Source organism: Oenanthe melanoleuca, chromosome 7, assembly GCF_029582105.1.
Source record: "Oenanthe melanoleuca isolate GR-GAL-2019-014 chromosome 7, OMel1.0, whole genome shotgun sequence".
Classification (NCBI taxonomy): Eukaryota; Metazoa; Chordata; class Aves; order Passeriformes; family Muscicapidae; genus Oenanthe; species Oenanthe melanoleuca.
In genome coordinates, this window is record NC_079341.1 from 7,104,079 (window position 1) to 7,117,532 (window position 13,454).

General features: G+C 37.9%; 1 protein-coding gene across 5 annotated transcripts in view; it reads left to right on the forward strand.

Annotated features, from left to right (window-relative positions):
• The window catches only part of GULP1 (GULP PTB domain containing engulfment adaptor 1), a 135,927-nt gene that overhangs the window by 100,301 nt on the left and 22,172 nt on the right, over positions 1-13,454 (forward strand). For all 5 annotated transcript variants that reach the window (XM_056496500.1, XM_056496502.1, XM_056496503.1 and 2 more), the window contains 4 exons: positions 5,497-5,595; positions 7,738-7,875; positions 9,200-9,316; positions 9,676-9,768. In XM_056496500.1, coding sequence (XP_056352475.1) covers positions 5,497-5,595; positions 7,738-7,875; positions 9,200-9,316; positions 9,676-9,768 — 447 coding nt within the window. The remainder of the gene's footprint in view (positions 1-5,496; positions 5,596-7,737; positions 7,876-9,199; positions 9,317-9,675; positions 9,769-13,454) is intronic.

Consider the following 13,454-nt stretch of genomic DNA (forward strand, 5'->3'; position numbering starts at 1 on the left):
GCAGCCAAGCCTTCCAGCCATGACTGCTCTCTTTGAAGTACTGCAAAAAGTGGAATTTGTGGTTCAGGACCAGTCAAGGACATCCTGAAGACCAAAGCAAGTCTGATGAAAAAAAGCTGAATAAGAAAATACCTGTTTACCCTGCCTCTCAAAAAACCTAAAATTAAACCTTGCCTCTTCCACCCCCAAAAAAACCCAACCAACCACACAAGAAAAAAAAAATAAATCAAACACCCCCAACAAATCCCCAAAACTCCATGCCACCAGACAAAATAACCAAAAGGTCTCAAAACAGCAACAACAAAGCAGCCCACCCCAAATAAAACAAAACTCAAAAAATCTGTCAGAAGTGAGAGATGGAAAAAAGACTGCACTGTACTGTCTCCTACACTGTGGATATTAGATGGGTAGCTTTCCCCTCAGTCCTGTGTGTGTCTGGAAAATAAAATGCAACCTATTCCATAAAATACACTTCTGGATGCCTTTTTCCCTACCCATATGATTACTGAGAGATTGAGTTTTGCATATCAGTGGCCTTTTCACCTTTTCCTCCTCTTGACAACTATTTCTCAGAGGCCATAATTTCATCATGCCCACATCAAAGGTCCATGAGAGTTTGGACCCTAACATGACCAATTAGATGACATTAGGGCACTGCAAAAAGAAAAAATGTGGCCTGTTGGGTTTTTTCCAGACATGTTTCCTCATGATGAATGTTGTAAAGAAAAAAAGGAGGAGAAAAGCATCTTCTCCAAGACAGGTTACAAAGCTGTAAATATTAAAGAGAAGCATGTAGTTTTGATTGCATGGCTTAAATTGATTTATAGATCTATTGAGATAATTAGTCCTAACAATTAATTCTTTAGCTCCAGTTCCTGGCTGTCTTGAAAACATGATTTTTTTATCTCATGGCGTTTTTGCTGATTGTGGTTTGCTAAGACTTGGTACTTAAACACATCAAATTTAATTTTAGTAAGACTCTTAGAGTATGCATTTTCCCCTGCTGCTCTGATAAATTACAAAATATGTGGGTGTTTTTTCTTTATCTTTAAAGCTAAGTTAAACTGCAGAAAATGGGTTTATTTGTATCTATTCCATTCCCTAAAAATGCAGTGAAAATATAATGTTAATTCAGGAGCAGTTGAACACAAAGTAGCCCATCCCACGGAGCTGGCCCAAACCTGGGATTCGTGCATGAGAAAGTTATATGTATAAACTCACAGTGTAAGAATTTGGCCTGTTGTGTCTCTTCCCAGTCCATGCTGTGATTCATTATAATTTTATATCATTTTCCATTTTGATGCCAATGGGAGGCTACAGATTTTTACCCTCTTAAATAATCTTGTTACTGTGTGAGATACAAATATTACTTGGTTTCAAATGTGTGCAGATAGGAAAATATAATGTTTGTACATCTCCCAGGTCCAGAGGTCCCTTGGTCCCTTCTTTAGGTAGAAGGAATGACTTAGAAATAAATAAAATAATAAATTTGTGATACCTGACTCAGTGGTGGGATGTGCTGTTCCAACTCTGCACAAGTTTGGGAGGTGGCTGAATGTGGTATTCTGGAAAATGTCAGATATAAAAGAAATTGCTGATCAGTATCTGTGCGTTATCTGTTATTGCACAGGGCAGTGGGCAGGAAAATGCTAAGAAAGGAACTGCCACAGATTTTCTGAATTAATCTTTGTGTGCTGTTCACTGTCTGTACACAGTAAACCTTTGATTAAAAAACTCATTTGTCTGGATGTCTGTATGGAAAAGGTTCTTTTGTGATTGGTTTCTTTCACCATTGGCCTGGGTTTGATTTTATGGAGTTTCTTAAAGTGGGTTTTTCAGCCCTCTGCTAACTTTGGTAAATCTCCTGTGAATTTTTTCTCCGTTTTGTCAACATCCTTCTGCATTTGAAACCCTCCGCAGGTAACATTTGAGTGTTTTCTCACAGGCAGCTGATGCACTGCAGCCACTGATGTCATCTTAAGGATCTTTTGAAATATCTTCCCAGTTTTGGTTTCATGAGAAGGTCCTCAGTTAGTGGAAGTCTTACCATGTTATCAAGACTTCATTCTTCCATCCTCACAGGGTACTCAAGAGCCAAAGCTTGTTGCCATTTGTGGGATTTGCAGGGTTGCTTGTAGGAAAACAGTGGGCTCTGTTGGGATACCAGTCTGTGGATTTCTGGTTGATGAGGTTCTCTCTGTTATTTGCCCCTTCCTCAGTCTGTGTTCTGCAGGCTTCCCCTGTAACCATTTTAGATTTCACATCATTAGTTAGTTTTCTCCCCTTTTTTCCCCTTTTCTTTTTTCTGCCTGCAGATTTTATCAGTAATTATTTTTCTCCTGGTCATTGTTCAATAATGTCATGCTTAAGAAATAAACCCTGCTGGAATACATTAGAAACATATCTTCCCAATGACAATTTCCTGTTTATAACTACATCTGGAGACTAATGTAACTAACTTAACTCATACTTTCTTTCTATTGCTTCACGTTCTTAAATATAATGGCATACAAAATGCAGATGCTTTGCCTACTTGGACAAGCTGCATTTTTTGTAAAATACTGGTCATCATTAATTTAATCTCATTTGAATTCTCTAGTTCTAGAACTGGATTTGTGCTTTTTGAGAGTGAAGACGTGGTAGGGTCAGTTTGTTCACCCTTTTTTTAGAATTGGCACAGAACTCCCTTCTGGAACTTCCTCAGTGTTGTAAGTCTTCTTGACTACTTGGACAAGCTTTGGCCAGCTGTTCTAAAACTTGTGCAAGTTATTCACATCACTTACTTTAAAACCTTTTTCTTTAAAACTTCTTTTCTTTAAAAACTGCAACTTTTTCATGTTGTAACTGTTGTTTCAGACTCTGAGATGATTGCTGTTGGAAAATCAAGCATTCCATCGTTCTCAATGCACACCATGAGTTTAATGCAGTAAAATCAAATATTATTTGTGCTTTCTCTTCACTACTGCACAGAAATACTTGTGCACAGTTTGTTTGCAAAGGGACATTTCCGAAAGGTCAGGATTTGCTCGAGTTCCAGGCTGTTTCAAGCTGAGTTGTGTCCCAGGGTTGTCTGTTCCATGGGTGTCTTTCTGGGCACTGTTGGGAATTGAGATGTCCAAACTGTCCAGGTGATCTTTGGATTTTGTAGTGATTCCATTTAACCTGGCAAAGTGCAGAGTACTGAGAAAAAGGATCACACACATCCTTGAAGTCCCACCCAATGAAGGGACATCAGGAGATTGCAAATCAGAGAGGAAAGCTGGTGGAGTGCAGCTAATGAATAAATGCATGATCTGAAAGTTATCTAAAGGCACTTTTAAGTTTTATATTCTTGGATTAAAAAAATCTGTGCTAATAAAGCAGTGGTTGTCCTGTCTTTTTCCTCTTTAAGCGCAGATTTAGGCAGCTAAATTTGCACTATAAAATCTAGGACAGATTTTGTGTGGTTTAATGAGTGATTTTTATTAAAGAAAATATATTTTTTTCTCTGTAGTGAATTTTCATTGTCCTTTGAAGTCAGCAGATGTCATTGGCCAAAATTCTGTAAACCAGCAATTATGAAATTTTTGAAATTTTTTGTTCTCTAAAAATGTCTTTTAAAAAAAATTAAAAGATGCATCTGGAATGGCACACCTTAATAAAAATACAGGGATTAATGTGTATTAAAAGTGTATATAGCAAGACATGGGCTTGAAGTTAAATATGTGGATGGGAAAGGATGTGTTTCAAGAGACATGTAGTTGATGCTGAAGAGGCAGAACTGGAAATTTTGTTTTCTTTACTCTCAACTAATTGGTTTTCACTAGTAAGTAATCTTGAATAAGATATACATATAAAATATATAAATGCACCTTTACAGTGACTGTAGCAGTTGTAGATGTTGAAATGCAAAAGAGGTATTTATAATTAAGAGTTGTTTTTGAGCATGGCCCAGAGTGCTGTAGATGGGGGATAGTTGTTTGGAGTTTTGGGGTGGGAGGGTGCTGTTTGTTTTGCCAAGTGTGTGATACCTATCAGCTATTGGGGTGCATTAATCAGTAATGAAGTGTCTGGGTAAGTCCTGTTATTATGTGAAGTTAATAGGATTAATTATAAATTAATGTTTAGGTATTAAAAGTCCAATAAGTATGCATTCAAAATGAGGAATAAAATTGGGAGGAAGGGAAAAAACAGGTTCATTTTGTGCTTTTGGGGTGGTTCTCCAAACTAGTTAATAATTTGCCATGAGTGAAGCTGCCTGTAAGCAAAATGAAATAAAAGAGATTGACAGTCATCTTGTGTAAAGCACTTGTGTTATGGGACGATTTTCCAAACTGGAAAAAGCAAAAATCCAAACCCTGAACTATCACTTAAATGGGTAATTAATTGTAATCAGAGTTTTTAAGGATTCGTGGGAGAGGTGTCAGTTGGCTACGGCCAAGCACATCACAAGGCAATTCAGGCTGGTGTGTTCCAGGTCTGATAGGACAGCACCCTTGGTGCCACCCTAGATTCTTGATGGCCATTGTCCACACTGAGTTCTGACACAGAATATTTGCACTGATAGGGAGTTACACACCCAGTTTATTCTTGAATGGGAATGTTGAGGATCATGTGTTCAAACATAGAGCTCTGAAGCAGAGACTCCAACTTCTGGCTTTTAGTGGATCATCTTCCTTTATGAATTTGAAAATGCTCTTCCAGGCTGTGAAAGACTTGAGAGGGGCTACGTTTTGCTCTGGTAACAGAGCAAAATATGGAGCAATCACACAAATTTGCTAAGAAAGGTACCCAAATTTAGGGCCCTTCTTAACTGTCATGCAGGAGCAAATTTGGGATACTGTGCTGATTTTATAGGCAGTGTTCATGAGAGAAAGGTAAGTCAAGAAAAGGAGATACAAAGGGATGGAAAATGTATTGGATAGGACATATCACCCAACCCAGTCATATAAAGTGCTGTCTACCCATCATCTAGTGGGCTGCAGGCAGATACATTCTGAGAATAAAATAGATGAAGTTCTTCTTAGGTGTTGACAACTGCAGTGCTTTCAAGCTGGCCCTGTTTAAAACAGCTGATGGAATGTCTTAAAGGAACATCTGGAAGTACCCTCTGTGCATGAGTATGGGAGTGAGTTTAGAAATAGTGGGGTGTGGAAAACACACTGATGCTCTCTGCTCAACAATCAGGCAGCTGTTAAACTGAAAGCTGCTCTCAGAGAAATTTCATGCAAAAGCTTCAATTAAGTGCATAAGAAGCAGATAAAAGTTTCAGGGGAACATGCTATGTAATTTTAAAATACTTTTTCCTGAATTTTAGGAGCATTCTGTAGTATGCAGTTAGAAATTCTGGTCTGTGCCCAACTGAAACTCTTGGAACAGTTGGTGTTGTTTATGGGATATTTATTGAAGAAGGAAGGAAACACCTTCAGGTGGAGGGAGTTGAGAGAAAATGAGAATTAATAAAAAACACATAAAATTACTATTAATGTGGTTGCTGTTGTGTTTTTCATGTTTCAGTTTGCAAGGCATATCAAGAAATCTGAAGGCCAAAAGACGCCCAAAGTTGAGTTACAAATCTCAATCTATGGTGTAAAAATTCTAGATCCAAAAACAAAGGTAAGAAACTTACATGAGTTTTTTTCATGCTAAGCTAGTAAATATTTGTTTTCACTGGTTTTAAGGTTTTAATTGTTTTGTATTTTTTAAAGTATTATAACAAAAGCCATTCTGTTGATGGAAAAAATCTTCTAAAATACCATGGGTGACATTTTCCCAGTAAGGTACATGATAGTCCTGAAGGCACACTGTAGCTAATGTGGCATTCAGTATTTTTAATCCTTTCAAAGCAGGACTTTTAAACTTTGAGGAAGGTGAAAACAATGAGCTAAATAAATGTTAGCATTTCATATGATAAAAACCTTTCCATATATGTGTTAGATATTGAATTTAGAAGAATCTTTTGTTCCTGCTTCTTAATTGTGGAGTAATTGCTGCATTGAGGCAGTGGCAGTGCCTTTTTTCAAATGTCAGCTGTAGTTCAGTGCTATAGGTGCTTGCAGCCCATTTTTGCTTCAGACTTTTTACACAGCCAGAACTCAACAGTTAGCAGCAGGGACAAGAAATATCCGCGTCAACTTTAATTGGAGTTTTTGTATCTTCCTTGTGCTGTAGGCCAGATGGGTTCTGAACCCCATATCCTGGCAAAAACTGTTTCAAAATAAGAGTTTGAAATGCCAGAAGATCTTAGCCTTCCTGCAGAGATTAACAGAAAGCTGTGGGATATATGTTCCTGGGGGGGTAGGAACATGCTAATCTCTTAGCAATGTTGTTATTACAATTCAAGTAGTAATCAGCTGTGAGCAGTCTTTTTATCTCCCCCACTTATCTCTTGTAGCTGCATGTAAATTCAATCGAGTCTTCCTTCTTTTTGCACAGGTTATAAATGCTTTAGGAAATTCAATTTCATGTTATCAGCACTAATTAAAGTCTTTCTTGCAGTGTGTTTTTGAAACAAAGCACTTCTGGATGTTACAGAGGAATATTGGGTTTTAGTCACATAGTGACTATTAATGGCAGCAGGAGCAAGAAGCCAGCTCATGTATCAGGAGCTGATTCTATACTTGGCACTCAAAAAAAAGGATTACAGAGAAGTGGCTCTGTCTTTAAATGATAAAAAATAATTATATGAATCTGTAAACCTCATAGTGCCAGGGCAAGCACAAGTTATTATTTCTGTGTGTTAAAGAGCTACCACAGGACAGAGATTTGGGACATGGGAGAAATAGAATACTCAGTCAGAACAGCTGTAAAGACTCAGAAAATGAACTCACTTGGGGCAAGGGGAGAAGATTGCCTGTAGGGTGCATTTTTTGGCTGTGTGGTTGTGTGTTTATGGCCTTGCAGCAAGCTGGGAACCCCAGTGCTGCACAGACTTTCTTTTTTTAATAGATAATAGTTCACATCTAGACAACATATTTTCCTTTAAAGCAAATACTGCTTTCCCATGTAATAAGCCAAATAAAATAAAATAAAATACCAAGAAGAGAATTGTTGAACAAAAACAACAAAAAAAAAATAGTTAGCTTAATTCAGTCTAGTCAAGCTCTTGCAGCTGAATAACATTGCCATTGCAACTTGTTAAATAGCTGAACTTGCTTTTAATGGAAAATTAAATACAGTAGCAAAAAAATATAAAAATAATGCTTAAAAGCTGCTTGCATGGTACCTCAAGTAAGCAAGTATTTGTATGTCAGATTGATTTCTCTTTATTTGGTTAGCAAAGTGATTTTAGTTCTGTTTTCTATATTTAATGTAGCAAAGTAAGGAAGGACTCATTTTAGTAAATCCATTTTAAAAAACCCTGGGAGATGATGAAATTTAAAGATGTTGTGCACCTGGAAAAAGAACATATTATTTTAATCAGGCCTTAAATAAATTGCAGAGGGATTCAAGGCAACAGTAAAATCAATTTTCTAGAACCAAAATTACTGTCCAGATAAACACTTCCAGATAAATGCTGTCCAAATAAAAACTTCCTGTTTACATTCAGTAAAAACAGGAGCGTTTTTTTCAGAGATGAGTTTGTTAACTTCTGTTACACTCTAAGTCCATTTTTGGGTGCTCTCATGTACACTGAGACATTCAAAAACACTACTGAAGATTGCCTGCTCTTATGAGGAAATCCAGAGCTTTCCTTTGTGTATCTTTATCCTAAGCAAGTGCAGTCATTCCTTAAAAATTATCTTTGTTTGTTTGCAGGAGGTCCAGCACAACTGCCAGCTCCACAGGATATCCTTTTGTGCTGATGACAAAACTGACAAGAGAATATTTACTTTCATATGCAAGGACTCAGAATCAAATAAGCACCTGTGCTATGTGTTTGACAGTGAAAAGTGTGTAAGTACACGGGATGCTCTGCAGGGCTCCAGGTCACTGGGCTGCTGATGGGTCTGCCTTGAAATGAGGTGGGAATGGTTAGTGATAAACAACCTGCCTTTTAGCTGGGACTCAATTTTTCATGCTGGTTTAGTGTCTTGCAACTTAGATGCATTAAATTAAGGAAGAGTCTCTTTCTTCAGTGATCTGAGGTGGTTTTCTGGGATGATTCCTCTTACTGCCCAGCTCAGCATCCTGGGGGAAGTATCTGCAGTACTCTCAGAGAACAGGCTCCATCCCAGCAGGCTTGAGATGTTTGCACAGCTGTTTGCAAAGATTACTGCAACTCCAGGGCTGAGATACCCTTGCAGGCTTTTCTGCTGATGTGTCTCTCTCTGGTTTTAGTGTTGGGGCTTTTGTGTGTTGTTTATTTTTTGGGGTTTTTAAAATTATTTTATCACAGCAAGGTTCTCCCTTCTTTGTCCACCCCTCTCCCTACCACATCTCTCAAGTTTAACACCACCAAGCACTCTCAAGACAGCTCATTGCACCAAGCACTGACATTTTCTGGTGTCTGAGACAGAATAACTGTATTTACTTCCTCTGCTAAAATTCTAAACAAGTGATGTATCCATATGTTCACCTTTTATTGGTTCTGCTTTGGCATCACTTGTTTCTGAAACCTTGGTGTCCTCCATCAGCTTCCTGTAGGCTTATTTTACCCCCATCATTTTTCACATACATATTCTGCATTGACTGTATAAACACATCATAACATAGGATATGAATTGGCATAGAACTAGTAAATTCTTGTACATACAAATGCAATTTCTGGGGATTCTTTTTGTATGGATATATGTAGTTGGAAATAATTGGGCAGATAAATACTTGTCTGTGGTATTCTGAGTGAGCTTTTATAGTACTCACAAAAACAAGTGTTGAAATCCAGATTTAAAATCAATAGGGGGTCAAAAATCCATTGGCATGAAATCATTAAATGTAAAAGACCTTACTTAATGATTGAACAGCTGTATTTGCTTCAGAAATCACCAGGAAAAGCCATGGTGCAGTATGTTATCTGTGTTTAAGGAAATTGAAGACATGATTTGTACTGTCCAGTCTCCTTTCTTTATCCACAGTGTTTTTACATTTTGCCAAGATATTTTGCCAAATTTTTTGCTAAAGGGTGCTTGTCATGCTCCTTTGTAGTGTTGGCTTCATGGTGGATGGGGCAAAGCCTCTGGATATGATACATGGTATAATGTATTTTGTGATCTTCTGAAATTAAAGGAGCTCCAGCAAATATTCCTAATTTACTAATTTCAGTCTTATGTTTTATATAAAGGCAGAAGAGATAACTTTAACAATTGGTCAAGCATTTGACTTAGCTTACAGGAAATTTCTGGAATCTGGAGGAAAAGATGTTGAAACAAGGAAACAAATAGCAGGTTTACAGAAAAGAGTAAGTTCTGAACTGTGTTTTTCTTTTTAAGAGATAAAAGTACTTTCTGCTGTATTTGTATTATTTGCTTTTTATGGAAGCATAATTTCCAGCTTATTCTCAGATTGCTAAGGTAAAAAAACAAAAGACTGAAAAAAGATGTGTTAAAAATTATTTTATGTTTTGCTGTCCTGCAAGGACACTAAAAAGCAAGGTGGAAATATGGAGGATACTGAAATTTAATTATGTTTTGTAGCACGATAGTGAGTTAAGCCTTGATTCTAAATCACAAGATCTCTGATGAAATTTATGCTCAGTGGATGCTGTTGTTGAAATCCATGACTGTCCCAATAGCTGTTGAATAACCACTTGCTTTGTAGATTCAAGAATTAGAAACTGAAAATGCAGAACTGAAAAATAAAGTTCAAGATTTGGAAAACCAGTTAAGAATAACACAAGTACACGCATCTCCAGTAAGTACATGACATAACTCTTGTCTGAAGTCACTCTGTATTTATAATCACTTTGTGATCATGATGAGCAGCCCTGCTGTTCCCTGAGATTGCCATTAACATGCAGTGATCAAGTATCACATCTGTTGAAGGGCAGTGTTGAACTAACATTGTGACAAGCCAGCAGAAGTGCAAATTGCAGTCTCTCCAGCTGTGGCCCTTCCATACCTATTTGTTGCTGCCTAAGGACAGTAAATGCTCACTGGAGTAGAGATCTGAATGTGCCAGCTGAGGGTGAAAAGCCACTCTGCACTGAAAGGATCTGGTTCCAAGATGCTGCTTGGGAGCTCCTCACAGCTTTGTCACAAGCACATGGTCACCTGTGGCTGAAAATCTGCCTGCCAAGGAGTCATTAGGTCTTGGGAACTACTGCTGGCTGTAGGGAAGGAGGAGCAAGGGTGGGTTCCTCGCTGGAAATCCCACCTGCTCTGCAGTTCCTGGTCAGGACAGAAGCTTGTTTCAATTGCTGGTTGGCACTTCCTGACACCCAGGCAGGGCCTCCAAAAATGCAGGTTGCACGGCAGACTGGTCCTAGTGGTTCCCCTTGTCTTACAAGTGTGTTCCATCTGTACAGCTTTAGGCAACTGTGAAAATAAATCCAATTTCTTAATGTATGAGTGGCAAAATCTTAGAACAAGAGGAACTGCTTTTCAGCTGTGCATTTTGGACTTCCTTGTTCCTGCCTGGAATGTTCACCATTTCCCTTTAAATGGATGTTCAAAACTGTGGGCAGTGTAAAAGCATATTTGCAGTGGTGCTGGCACTTTCTCAGTAGTGTCTGTACATTCTTTATGTTGATCAGATGGTTGTTCCCATGAGGGACTGACATTTCATTTTACTGAAATCTGCTTAGAGGAGAGAGCACCATAAATTATAAATACTGTGTAACCAAACAGTGAACATTTTAAATTATGAATATCTTCTCACTTATGAAGCACTCAGTGATAGGTAATCAATTTTAATCCTAGATTTAATATCAGGTTAGTCAATTATTTCATCTTTTATTTTCTTCAATCAGGATGGCAGTTTGTTTTTATTTATGAATATAATAACTCAATGTATATTTAAATGCAAATAAGTAGGCTCTTAAATCCATTGCAATTAATTATTTTCTTTAAAATTAAATTTAAATTGAAGAACTTTATCATTTTCTTAAGCAAAAAAAAAAAAAGGAAAGTTATTATTAATGCCCCCAAAATATCCAAAATAGTTTGTGATTTATTGTGTCTATTAAGACAATGATGTTGCATTCCATATTATAGAGTTAAGGTCTAAATTTGTTAATTTGCTGGCCCCTTGTAAACTCTCTCCTTAGATGGTGTTTTATTGTTAATTATTATTGGTACAGTGAATAAGCATATTGTTTGAACAGCAGTTGTGCTACAACAAAACTGTAGGATATTGATAATTATTGATATTAATTCATTTCAGTAATCACTGCTGGCAATTAATTTATGCTTTCATTTTATTATTTTATTTATTCTTTTATCTTTAAAATGAAAGCCCCAAACACAAATGCTTAAAATCGCAGTAAGAGCCACCTAACAGCCTGTTCAACATCTGCATCCATTCTGACACAAAAGATTTCTATAAATGGGTGATTGTTGGAACAGGATTGCCAGAGGTTGGAGCTCTCTGTACTCTTGGAGATGCTGGATCTTCCCCAAGCATGGTCCTCAACAGCCTCAGCTAATTGGATCCCGCTTCAAGCAGGAGTTTGGAATAAGCCCCTTTCCTTTTACAGGATTCTTCCATCAGTTGTGCGGCCAAAAATTAAAACAAAACAAAACCAGCAAACCAATCAACCAAAAACAAGCATGTTTTTAGGAAAAGGTCTTTCTCAGCTCCAGCCCCAGAGCAGTTCCCACCAAGCACTGACTTTGGCACTTTACCAAGAGGCAGCTTTCAGGCAGGTCCTTTCTGAACCAGATCTTGTGCAGATGGCAAATCAGAGCTCTCAGGTGCTGGGTGTAGGGATAACTCCGTGTCAGTGCAACTGCTAGGTTGAGAATGAATGAAGGAATGGACTGGTAGATTGTCAAGTGGCTTCAGTGCAGAGAAAAAGAAGCATAAATATTTTTAGGGCAGTTTTAGTCCATTAAGAGGATTATCAGTCAATGTTCCTGGAATAGCAGTGAATGTGATGACACTGATCTCCTTTTCTACTATGTGAGCAACAAATATGTATGAAGGAACAAAATTACAAACAATTTACAAGACAATTGATTGCCTATTATAGTTTGCAGTTACTTTTTGCACTTCTCATTCAAATCAGCTATAATTTCAAATATGATTCTTCAAAGTCTCAATTCCTAACAGAAAAAAATAAGTAATGCAAAAATTTCTTTCCCTCTTTTCCACATAATTTCTGTAATGAAAATTCTGACTTTAAACTAAAAATATCTGTACTGATGCTTCTCTGTCTTCAAAATTAAAGTAACAGATCTATACTGTCATGGATTATTCTATATTGTTGTATTTTATTATTGCCTATATTGAATATTTTTTCAGAGTAAACTTTTCAGATATGCTGGTAGTATTTTCTGAAATAAAATAGCTTAAATGAAACTGAATATCCAACAGATATTCAGAATAATACCTTTTGGTGCTTAGGGTGGGTGGATGTGGGAAAGCTTCTTTCCATGCAGATAGTCTTGGTATTACATGCTGTGAACATAAAATAAATGCTCTTGTGATTTAGAACAGATTTATTAAACTATAAGTTTTAAGTTTTCTTGCCTTTTTCATATCACACTGTTAAATTATGCAGATGCCAGTGCCATACAACAGCTTTCTGAAGCTTTTCTTAGGCATAATTAGCATTTTGATTTATTTCTATTTTTTTAATGTTTTATGGCTGGAGCTCCTTATCTGGCAGTCCAGCTCTTCTGCATGCTGAGGTGTAGGAAAGGGATTGGTCAGTGGAAAGTTTAAGCCTTGATCCTTGACACCTAATGTGATAAAAGAATGTGCCTTTAACTGGCATCACAGGAGTTTGTAAAGAAATCTTCAATTTCAGAAGCCAACTACAGATGGTTAAAAGTTGCTTCTGTTTGTGCATAAAGAGTACCTTGGATTTCCATACCTTGTGCTTTCATTTTTGTATTTGGTTGCTTGCTTGCTGTTTGTGCTCTCTCAACGTTTGCAGATGTGCTCACGTGGCTTCCCTGTCGCACAGGTTGTTGGCTGTGCCCCTGCTGCTGTGATCAGTGCATGGCCACAGCAGCCCCTGGCAGTCAGCAGCAGTGTGGGACTGCAGCAAACCAACGTGATTAAACAAGGATCTCCTTCCCAGAGCAGGGGGTGCTGCAGGGACAGTGCCCAAACACAGCCATAGAAACACTGACATCACTCTGGGCTGTGCCCTCTTCTCCCCCAGAGCCCATCCCAGTGACCCAGGGGCTCTCAGCAGGCAGAGTGTCAGGCTGGCAAGGGGAGGGTGTTTTCCATCCCCAGGAGAGGAGCCTGAGGGACTTCTAGAGTTTATTGCACCTGTAGTGTGACACACTGTGTGACAGACAGCACATGATGTCTCTGTCATGCTTTATCTGTTAAGATACTGATCCAGGACAGAATGCCTTCCCCACCTGGCAGTAACTGGGAAGCAATGGTACCATTTGCATGCAGTGCCAGTCTGTAATTTCTTT